Below are 12,520 nucleotides of genomic sequence, written 5' to 3'. Positions count from 1 at the left end.
ACTCAAAACCTCTCGTTTTCTCACCTTTGAGCAATAGAATTAGCTTAAATTTTATGTATATATATTTAATTGCTTTTTTCCATCTAACAATGCAATGCCGTGGAATTTCTAAATATTTTCAGTGCTAAGAAAGGCCTAATATTACTTTAACAAATATTACTTAATTTTCTTATTCATTGCTGAACTTAGTTAATAAGATTTCACAAATACAAGGTTTACCATACTTTAATTACATCTGCTTTTATTTCTATTGTCATATATGTTGTATTGTTAGAAGTTTTCTATTCTCATAAGTAGAAAATATTATTTTTCTGAAATTATTGTTATGTTATATTGAAAACTAGTTCCACACGATGATATTAAATTACAACTATCGCATCGGTCAGAAGGTATGATCGGCTATTTTCGGTATGACGTTAGTTTAATGCTAGTATTTACATAATGTGTTCTTTCTTTTGTGTTATATCGTGTCAATATATTGGAAATAGAAACCTTGAGTAGGTCTATAGCCAAGGGTGTCCATGTTGTGGTTTCCAGATGGGGGGGGGGGCAAGTATAAGCGACATTTCAAATATAGTTGCAAATTTTGCGGTAACTATTCTAAAAATTCTATTGGGTTTTCGATCTTCCGAAGTATAATTTCCTCTAGGGGGGCAAGCGCCCTTTTTGCCCCCCTAATGGGCATCCTCGCCTGTAGCGTTTTCTAACATTTCCTTATAAAACTTTAACTGTTCCAGTAAACGTTACGTATATATATAGTGTTTCAAAAGAACACCGATAACGTTTGGGAGGTGATTCCTGGCAGAAAGGTAAGGCTAAAAGTATAGACCAACCTGGGTGCACGAAGGCTTCCATTCTGATTTATAGGCTGCCGAAAACACGAAATAATGACCTTTAAAGGCCCATAGCTACAATACTATCGAACCTACCATATTCTGGTGAAGATTTCACTTAGGAACTAACATCTACGCTATCCAAATATACATGTTTCAGAATCCTAAGGTACTCACGGAACAATTTTTATAGAGGGATTTTGGTTACGGGCATATTATTTGAAGTACTCACCAACTACCTCTATAAAAATTGTTGCGGAAGTACCGTAGGATTCTCAAACATGGATATTTGGATAGGGGGCATATTAGTTCCTATATAAAGTCTTAACCGACTACGGTAGGTTCCATAGTAGTAGTTGAGCTATGTACCTTTAAAGTTCATTTTTCCATGTTTTCCGCATCCTATAACTCCGAAAGGAAGTATTTGTGCACCCAGGTTGGTCTATACTTTTCGTCTTATTTTGCTGTCAGGAACTACCTCCCAAACGTTGTCGGTGTTGTTTTGAAACAACCTGTACACACACACACACACACACACACACACACACACACACACATATATATATATATATATATATATATATATATATGTATCAGGTGTTCTAAAAATGGAACCCGTAGGCTACAGAACACTATTCAACAAGTCAAAATAAACAATATATATATATATATATATATATATATATATATATATATATATTGTATACCTTTCGGGTCCTCGCCTGAAGACGCGAATTGCACTATGTGGCAACGTCGCAGATAAAGAACCATATTTCAGATCTACCAATCCATCAAATAATTACATTGATTCCTGCCAGATGACAGTTAAATTCAATAAACGTTAGCACTAGCACCACTTATCACCTTATCAATCGAGGTAACTGCTTGATGGACTTGTAGAGCAATGTTAATGGTTCCAAGTTAATATGCAATGTTGCCACATAGTGAAATTTTGATTCTCCATAGATCACGGAAGCCCCAGAGATCATTCCATCATCTAACATTTTCGCTTTGTTTTGACCTGTAGAATAGTGTTCTGTGGTTCGTGAGCGCCACTTGTAGAACATTTTATATATATTCCTGGGTAAAATGTTAACAAACAGGAAAGGAAAAAGAAATGAAGCTTCAGTAGGTAGGAGATAGATACACGAGCTCCATCATGACAAACACAGGAATCTGTTTCGGGAGGAACTGAAAATTCAATATGACAATAAATTACATTAAAAATTGTAAAATGACCCATATATTAGACTAAATTTGCAGAATATCCGAAATTTTTTTGAAGGGGGAAATCCAGATCCATTTATGTACATGGCTTTGATTCTTGGTGCGAGCTGATGTAGTTTGACCCACTTTTGTCCAGTGTTTCATATAGTCTCGCTGCTGAAAGCAACGCGAAACTCAAAGCAAACCTAAAATAAATACGTGTACCGCTTAATCTCATACTTCAAAAGTATCTTCAGCTTGATAAACGTTAGTAATACCAGTTAGCAGAAATACATTTCCACAACAGCGAACTATTACTAACGAATTTTAAATAAAACATTGTTGTTGCCTAAAGTTATTCTATTAGCCCTACAAACAATTCACTGAAGTAGAAAATTGGTTGTGTTCTCCGGCCTGCTGTTTACTTTGCTATCGAATGATCGATTTTATGCTTCATTACTGAACTTCTCATATTCCTTGTTCAAAATGCAGTAATTAACTTTTTCCTGTGTTATAATGGAGAAATGAAAGTGAAATGTGATGCTATTTCTTCATTACAGTTAAAATGTTCCAAAAAACACTGGCGTCTCTGCCATGTAAAATTTGCGGGGGGGGGGAGGGGAGACATCAAAGAAAGTGATTTAAATGGTGGTACCTAGCCCAGCCTGTTTATTATCTTCGATTGCATTAAATGGTGCTACCTCTCTGCTTACATTCACGGACCTCCTGAGGTATATCAAGAACTCTGTTATAATCGTTTCACATCCTGAATATTATATTCCAAATAAATATAATTATTATTATTATTTATACAGTATGTTATTCTGTCGTTAGTAAACTTAATTATTGAATATTTTGTAGTTCAAAATATAGTGTCGGGTCCCCCTCGTCCCCCCGCCAGACACGCCCGTGCCAAAAAAAACTCTAACAAAAATGCAGCGAAAAAAACTTCTGTTGTTTTGAAACCAACCGTTTTCCCCTGAGCCTTGCATCTTAACCGCTGACATCAATATATTTTGAACTTTAAGTTGTCTGTCGTGCAACAAAATAAAATAAGTAATTATCTGGTCACTTACCAGTAGCATTTGCAATATAAATAAAAATCAAATAGAATTGCTGGTTTCTCGTCCACACTGCAAAGAAAAACATTAATTAAAATTAGAATGTTATTAATTTTGATAGAGATCTGTATGGTATTACACTAATGAAGTCCCTTCCACCTTTATCCTGTTTTGAACCTAACATGAGGATAGCCAGCTACGCTGTACCTACTACCGCACCCCCAACCAGGTACCTGGATGCCTAACGATAAGTGAACTGAAGTAACAGTAGTGCGCAGGGGCGCCCGAAGAAATGTTCTAGGGGGATCCTTTTCCATGGTTGCTATTTTAGTCTGGTATTTCTGGTATTTAATGTACGTGATTTTCTATATTACGTATACATTTTCGTGAGCCACGGGGCCCCGACCGCACCCTGCCCTCCCCTTCGGGCGCCCATGCTAGTGTCCCAAATATGTGTTCATATAAAAGGGAAGGAATCCAACACTGTAGGTTCGTAGCACGACGAACGATGTAATCAACAACTAACCAAAATTGTAGAGAGACGAGATGAGGTAAAGTGAATTCACGTTAGTCTCATTTACAGTGTAAAACACGTCTCACTTTTTTAGAAGATTTCCAAGGTATGGTGTACGCAAATATAACAAGTCTTATACAAGGCTTTCTTCGTTCATATGTTGACAGATAACAAATAAAAACCAATAAGATATAGCAAAAAGATATTTTTTTGTATGTATTCTATGCCGCAAGAATAGGTTCCATCTCTATTTGAACCGGGAGCAACAGAAATGTATAATTTCCGGTTTCAACATTTCATTTTATTTTCATCCATAAATCATACACGATGCTCGAAGGAAGAGGAGTGTATCAATCGGACACGTCAATAAATAAAATACAAAGAAATAGTTATTACATAGTAAAAAAAATAATAACGAAACAAGATATGAGACAAAATTACACTATACAATCTACAAGCAGCATTTAGCAGACAGGTATTCATCCATTGCATAAAAACCAATTGATACTTCTTTGTAACATTTAAATACATTCATTGACTCAATGTTACGAATATCTTTGATAATGATAAGAGAGCAAACGACAACAGATAAAGAGAAATCGAACTCACTTGCCTCCCTTTTCCAACTCTTAAATTCTCCAGAAACGTATCGCATAGTATGTTACATGACATATATGTAAATCAGTGACATACCTGGAAGTTTGTCAAAGCTCCTAAGTTAATATAATTTCAAATGTTTGTATATATATTGCATGATTTTATGGATAGAGTCAAATAACGGACCGGGACTTATCCCCTCACCAATTTTATTATAAAATTAATTCTTTTGTGTCTACAAAAGTTCTTATAATGACCAAGGTTTGCAGGTTATAACGTTCTATACGGTTAACCCCTTAGCTTCATACCAATCTCCAGGGTTTCCATTGATTAGATTCTAAAAAACCTCAGCTCATAGCAGTCTTCGCGAAGTACGGTACTGTTTAAGGTGAACCCCTTAGCTTCACAGCAGCCTCCAGGGTTTAGGATAGCTTGCGATCTGTTGGTCGACTGATGCCGGTCCCCCCGTGGTCCCTCTTTTATGTGTCCTCCTCGGGTGGCTCGTCCTCCTTCCGATCCTTTCGTGTGGTCCGTCTCCTCTCGGTTTCCTTCGTGTCTTCCTTTTTAGTGTATCGTCTGCTTTTGTAAATAATGGTACGTGTCGTTATACATGTGCTTTTGTTGTAATATGGGGATCCTTATAATACATATATATCTTAATATGATAAATTAAGTTTTGCATGACATTTATTTAAAGAGGTCAACATCCCAAAACTCTACTGCGTACGCTACTGATATAAATATAATAATGATTCATTATTATCTCTAGATTGGTTTTCTAGAAATTATATACCCGGTATCTGAAATAAAAACATAGTATAAGAGGCGAGATTGTCATTGTTGGGGACTAGTAAGAAATTGACAACAAATAACGATTGAATTCATGTAGCGAAAGAAAAATAAGATAATAGGATCCTTCGTTTTTCCAATCAACACATATTAACAACTGTTTCGAAATGCACAACAGGGTTACTTATGGTGTTTTACTACTAAGAGGAGTGAAGACAGTGGAACTGGCAACCTTATCTAGACCTACCGCCACAGATTGAAGGAGGAAACGAATAAAGAATCTTGCGTATCGTTTTGTAGGTAATTACTATGCCCAAGTAAGAAAATTGAGAATGGCAAACCAATATTCATACCTATTACATACAGTGTTCTCATATTTTATAGATAATGTCTACTTATATATGAAAGATGTCCTGACTCACTGATTGGTCAACGCACAGACCAAAAATGCTTAAGGCTGCAGACTACTAAATATTTTTGAAAAACTAATATTTTTTCTTTTGCCCGTTTTTCGTAAGTGGAAAGAGGTAATAAAATGTAACTTACCACAATAATAGATAATGTTATTTTACACCCGAAAATACGAATCGGAAGAATTTTCAGTGTTGCCATCCATAGAAATTACAATGTGACCAGAATTTGAATTACTCAAAAATCTAGGTAAAGGCAGCGACTAGAAAAATGAACTCAACGGTAATTGATGACTTATTATGCTGTCTATGTTCCTTGTTTACTTCTTTTTAAATAATATTTCTATTTATTTTATAAACTTACATAAATTATTACAAAATAAATAAATTATTACAAAGTAAATAGAAACTTTATTTGAAAAGTAGTAAACAAGAAACATAAACAGCATGATAAGTCATCAATTACCGTTGAGTTTATTTTTCTAGTCGCTGCCTTTACCTAGATTTTTGAGTAATTCAAATTCTGGTCACACTGTAATTTCTATGGATGGCAACACTGAAAATTCTTCCGATTCGTATTTTCGGGTGTAGAATAACATTATCTATTATTGTGGTAAGTTACATTTTATTACCTCTTCCCACTTACGAGAAACGGCCAAAAGAAAAATTATTAGTTTTTCAAAAATATTTATTCTGCCCCCTTAAGCTAGAAACTTGAAATTTGGAAGTGCATAGGATTTGTAACGTAAGGTAACACTAGAGAAGGAATTTTTGGAAATTCGAGTGGTAAGGGGGAAATGGGGTGGCATACCTGTGAATTTCTGAGGGGTAGAGACATGAAATTTCCCATATTGGCTTTCCACTTAAAATAATTAAGACACGTGTTTCGCTGTTTTTAGATATTGTTTTACTAAGGAAATATAAAAGGAAGGATGAAAAAGTGGGTGTTATGATGGTTAAAATAAGATGGTTATATCTCGAACGTTAAGGTTAGACACATAGGCTTTTAATTCAAAATAATTAGACATTCTCTAATGTTTCAAAAATGCTTAAACACGTCTTATGGGAAGAAAAAGGGTGGGGGTTGCAATTGTTACAACAATATGACCTTACTTCGAAATCCCTTAAGATTAGATAAGGGTTATGAGAGGATAGAGGACGAACACCGGCAAATGCAGGGGTCTAGGGACGAAGTCCCCAGCTAACTGAAGTTTACTATATTAAACATATCACTGAAGTGCTAGCCGCAGAATTGATGTCAAACATGTGCTAGGATTGCCATATTCTAAAATTAGAAAAGAGGGTGATTCTAAACTGTAAGTACCGATGTGGATTTGTGTATTACAAATGCTGACCTGGGATTCTTCGGACCTTTTTTTCAATAAGATATTCTTTGTTAAGTGACACTTCAAATGTACTTTTCTAACGAAACTAAAGTAAAGCAAACTTATTTCTGCCTTTAATGTTTTATTAAGTTCAACAAATGTGAGTCTTGAACTGTAAAGTAAGTATTACAGTAAGATATCTGTAATCCTAAGGATATCTGTAAGACACGTCCCCTCCCCCCGAAAAAAGCAAACGATATATGTCAGATATTGTTCATACGGTTTTCTCTCTAAAAAACACAAAATAATTTCTAAATTTTTATCATAAGAAAGATAAAACATATTTAGGAGTCTTGGTCCATCTCTTATAAAATTTCTAATCATTTTTAAAGATTACTACTTGAAATCGTACCAACATGCAAAATTACCACGGTTTCACAACATATGGAATACATCTGAACTGGACAGAATGGTCATCAAAGAAATACGCACCCATGAGTTCATACATTGGTATTCATGAGTTGAACCAAAATGTGTATGATTATGCCACATTTTACAGTGGCGGATCGAAGGGGGGGCTATAGGGGCTATAGCCCCCCTTGACGCTAAGGTATACACTGGATAAAATGGACATCAATCCTGCTTTACACTGGATAAAACGGCAAAATATGGTTTAGCCCCTTCCTTGATCGTATCCTGGATCCGCCCCTGTTCACTCTCTTTAACTTTCTTTAAAATATCTCGATTACAAAAGTCCAACAACCCGGTGGTTTTCGTGATTTAGAGAGAATTAAGCGGGGGATGAATATAAAACCTGAAAATCGGGTGGTACCCGCTAAAATTGGGTAATATGGCAACCCTACCATGTGCACTTGGGACACTTTATAGCATACTGAACTAATAACTTTAAGAGATTTTTCAAAAGCAAGATTTCAGGTTACTTTTCGGAAATTACGTAACGAAAATACAGGATTTTAGTAATACTTCTTTTTCTGTCCTTTTATAGCCTATCATTGGTTTTCTCCTGTTTTGAATTGTAGAAATGGTGTACCTGCTGATAAAGGATAGTTAGTTTATAACACGAGGAGTGACAAGAGCTTTTATTAATATCTACAACTGCATTTTGTATTAAGTCTGTTGATATCCATCTGTTTTCCTCCTTTCGTACGTTTCGATCAATTTCACAACTTGAGATTGAACAATATGGCTTTCAACAATATGAAAAATTAGTGATATACATTTATTAACTCGATGCATACTTACTTCTTTAAAAATATTTTAGTCTATATTGAATTTTATTAACTTTCTTTGTTCACTCTACTTATCACTAATTCTTGTTGATATTATAATTTAAGCTTTTCTTTTCATAACCTTATTTAAGATTTCATACTTTGAGGTGCAGACTTACGTCCCAGTCTCTTCCATCACCAAGTAATATTATTAATATGTCAATTGAAGAAAACTCAGATCTGCTAATTTCTAATCGCACCATGTCTTCTACGTTGCAGTTTGTGATTTTGAATATCGTTAATTTAAAATAGAATGATCGGTATACAACATGTTTTCTGTGTATTTTTTTTTCGTGGGAGTGCAATGCCCCTGATGCTCTTGTCCCATCACTAACCGTTCACATATTATGGCTTGTTTTATCCTTAGGTGTCACTTACTGAATAATGTTCATGATGAACGAAGAGTGTATGTCTACCCATAACAAGGTCTTTACCAGTTACAGGAGACAATGTTAATTTGTACAAATCGCAGCTCTCGTATGGTGGCAGCACAGTTTAATGTCGTACATTTCAGTAGAGAGATCATTTTCCATAATTTTCCAAAGGTAGGATCTGTGGCCGCTAAACCAACGCCAGTCCGCAAGGAAGCCACTGTTGCTGTTCTCACATTTTCAGCAACCCCAAAAGTACATGCCGTTTATCCGAGGAATATGGATTGAGTCGAACGTGTATACGGGAGTTACTTTCCGTTAAGAAGCGGCACTTGCACAAAATCCAGACGTACCAGCAGGTCAGGAAGCGGTGATGTGCCCAGCATGTACTACAAATTTCACTCCTCTGGATTTTGCATGTGAGGCTAAGTTAAGACCATGGTGTACTTAGTCAGAATCTGGGATTCACAGCGTTTAGTGCAGCGAATCAAGGAAGTCTGTTGTTGTGCACTCAGAGATATTGTTAATTGTACAAAATGGAGAGCGGCATTGCACTCCTGCGGAAAATCTTTATACGAAACGTTCGTCGCATGGTGGTTTTCCTATTTAAAAAAATGTTCAAGATGGCAGCCGTTGTGATAACTTTTATTTTTGAAATTTGCCACCCTTTGAACATCAACTACGAGCAGGGCTATCTTATGACTATATGGCCAGATCAACATCAGCGATCTTAAGGCCATAAACACGATCGTATTTTGCAAAAAGAACGTATTAACGAATGCTAGAAAATGAACCATACAAATTACGTTTAAGTTCTTATTTATTTAATAATTGATTACAAATAAGAGGAAAATCATTGGAAATATTTTTTTCTTCATTCGTGCCTGAATATACAGTTTGCTGAGATGACGTCAAGACATATTTAATGCTAAAGAACCAAACGAATGTAATATCAACTTTATTATTATTATTATTATTATTATCATTATTATTACGAACTGTAATGTCTGTTTTAGCACATCCAAATGAAAAATATTTGAACCCGTTTTCTCTTACAATATTTATTTAATTGAAAATTTAATGAAAATATACTCTAGAAGATGCTTTACTTTTGGCATAAGCATTGAAACACCCTAACCCAACAAAATACATTGTAACTACCGGTAACGGTACATTGATTTTTTCTGTGTTCTTATTCTGTGGCACCCGTATGGTTAATTAGTGAAGCATTGTTACCGTTGATATGTTTGTTGGATTATTATTAGTTACGTTAATTTCCCATTGATTCTTTGACGAGCTCCATTATAAACCCAAATCTGTTAATCACACATCTGTAAATTGGGTTATATACATTGTAAAGTTTTACAATATCCCAAGGCTTATCTGTTGCGACTACGCTCACGGTTAGTATCGGTATTGTGCAGTAGTATTTTTTTTTTAAATATAGCACATCATCGATGCGTGTTGGGATGGGTGACGACAGTTGCTATTCAACTATCAATAAGAAGTATTACGCTACTCATTTGTTTTAGAAAGCTATGTTTGCTATTACCAGATCCAAATAAGTGAGTGAAGGGAAATTATTTTGAATGTTTTTAGAAACTTAAAATTTAACAGAAAAAGGGTAGTAATCATTTTTAATAATAATACTAAGCAGTGGCGAAGGGTGATATTTTCAAGAGGGTAGGCCCAATGTTCTAATACTACTACTACTACTACTACTACTACTACTACTACTAATAATAATAATAATAATAATAATATAATAATAATAATAATAATATTTGGTCTAGGAATTAATTCGTGCGGTTGGTACGCACACATTGAAGCTGTAGTACAAACACAAAATACATAAATACCTTAAGAAAAATATTGTCCATCGCTAGCCACCACTTTCGCCCATCTGTCAGGCAATGTACGGATTCCGTGGCGAAAGAAGTCCTCATCCTTGGAAGCGATCCAGTCAGAGACCCATGTTTCGATATCTTCTGAAGAAGTAAACCGCTGTCCAATCAAATCGTTGTTCATGCAATCGAACAAGTAGTAGTCCGAAGGAGCAACGTCTGGTGAATACGGCGGGTGGGGTAAAACTTCCCATCCGACATTTTCTAAATAGGTTTTGACCGGTTTTGTGACATGTGGGCGAGCGTTATCATGTTGAACAATAAGTTTATCATGTCTGTTCTCCCATTCTGGTCATGTTCTGGCCAGAGCTTGCTTCAAACGCATTAATTGTCGTCGATAACGTTCTCCATTCATAGTTTCACCCGGTTGCAGCAGCTCATAGTACACCACACCTTTCATATCTCACCATATGCACAGCATAACCTTTGCACAGTGAATATCTCGTTTTGGTTGTGATGGACCTGGTTTCACCCAGGCCATTTTTCGTTTAGGGTTCTCGTAATGGATCCACTTACTCATCACCCGTAATAATTCGATGCAGAAACCCCTTTCTGCTCTGTCGTTGAAGCAGCAATTCGCAAATGGTTTTTCATCTTTCAACGTCTCTGTCTTTCAATTCATGTGGAACCCAATGTGACATCTTTTGAATCATTCCCATGGCTTTCAAGCGTTTGGAGACTGTTGTTTGATTAACGCCTAATGCTGCTGCAAGTTGTTCCTGCGTTTGACACGAATCCTGCTCGAGCAATGCTGTCAATTCTTCGTCTTGAAATTTTTTTGGCTGTCCAGCTCGCTCTTGGTCTGCCAAGCCGAAATCACCACTTCTAAACCGTGCAAACCACTTCTGACACATTCGCTCAGCTAGAGCATGGTCACCACACACTTCCACCAAAATACGATGACTTTCAGTCGCACTTTTCTGCATGTTAAAGTAATGCAGCAGGACACCCCGCAAAAACACTTTATCAGGCACAAATTGCGCCATGTTCACTTAACTACAAACTGGTGTTGTTGACGCTTTAATCCACAGCCCTATACTACGAACGATACGCGATGATAGGGGTTTGCAACACATGTGTGGATACACGGAACTGTGGGACGCTCCGTTCGTTGCGCCCTCTCTTGTCCACCCGCACGAATTAATTCCTAGACCAAATAATAATAATAATAATATAATAATAATAATAATAATAATAATAAAATGAAACAGATTAGACATAAATATTTTACTACAGAAATACAAGAAGACGAATTCACATAAATTTAATGCAATTGTAGTACATCGACAGCACTTATTCGATCCCGAACTCAATTTTCATAATGAAATTGACGTATGTGACTCATAGATGATCTTAATTCGCCATAATGCAATTTAATTGTTTTAATTGGCGTGATCGGGTGGGGAAGTTGGACTATCACATTATCTGCCCTTCACAAGAAACATATGTTGTTTAGTCTATATGTACCGAAACAAACTCTGCTGGTAAAATTTTGTCTTTAATTATATTGTTCACAACACATGACAAGCATTCAATCAAGATATTTTGTGTGTCACTTAATTCCCTTTAAAAACAATCAGACTTAAATATTTTTATTCGCTGCTCTTTGTTTCAACAACTACAAATATATATATGTAGGCCTACCAATGCATGCAGAACTCTCTTGCCCTCTGTTTGTTCTATTTTCAACATAGGCGGTAGTCTTCGTTCCTTAATAACACATTAATTTTCAAAAGACCACTGACATAGAAGGTTCTTTAATACGAATTATATTACGTATATTCATATTCTCAACTTACTGACATTTTCTCTCATTCACTTTTGCAAGTGTAAGAAAAAAATCACAATATCTCAAAAACACACACTCTTTCTAATGAACTCAACCAGTCTGTTTTCGTACAGGTTTGCACCAACGCAACAGAATAAAGGGGCATAGTTTGCGATAATAGGCGTAGCGCCTTTTCCAGTTTTTGCGTTGCGTTAAGGTCCGCAAAATTAAGCAAAGTTGGAACGGAATGGAGCCCACGTTAACTTGCTCTTTATTTGTTTGATATATCGAATCGAAACCAAAGGTCTCGAGAGAAACTAGTAGGTAGAAACGAAAGTCGATAAGCGCTGAGGCCGGTCTCTTTCACAGGTTATACGCAGGTGAAGAAAACGTCATTTCCAACACGTTCTCTCGCGGGATTTTCTGAGTAGCTTGGGGGTAGTTCTACTGCCG

The 12,520-nt window shown here is 36.0% G+C and overlaps 1 protein-coding gene across 1 annotated transcript in view; it reads right to left on the bottom strand.

Moving 5' to 3' along the window:
• The window catches only part of LOC145665344 (polycystin family receptor for egg jelly-like), a 177,175-nt gene extending 169,079 nt beyond the window's left edge, over positions 1-8,096 (bottom strand). The window contains exons 1-2 of the mRNA XM_081732644.1: positions 7,999-8,096; positions 3,116-3,172 (exon numbers count right to left, since the gene is read on the bottom strand). Coding sequence (XP_081588770.1) covers positions 3,116-3,172; position 7,999 — 58 coding nt within the window. The 5' untranslated portion in view covers positions 8,000-8,096. The remainder of the gene's footprint in view (positions 1-3,115; positions 3,173-7,998) is intronic.
• Between the last annotated feature and the right edge of the window lie 4,424 nt (positions 8,097-12,520).

The sequence above is a fragment of the Thermobia domestica genome, chromosome 1 (assembly GCF_964235325.1).
Source record: "Thermobia domestica chromosome 1, izTheDome1.hap1.1, whole genome shotgun sequence".
Lineage (NCBI taxonomy): Eukaryota > Metazoa > Arthropoda > Insecta > Zygentoma > Lepismatidae > Thermobia > Thermobia domestica.
This window is presented reverse-complemented; position numbering and strand designations above follow the sequence as displayed.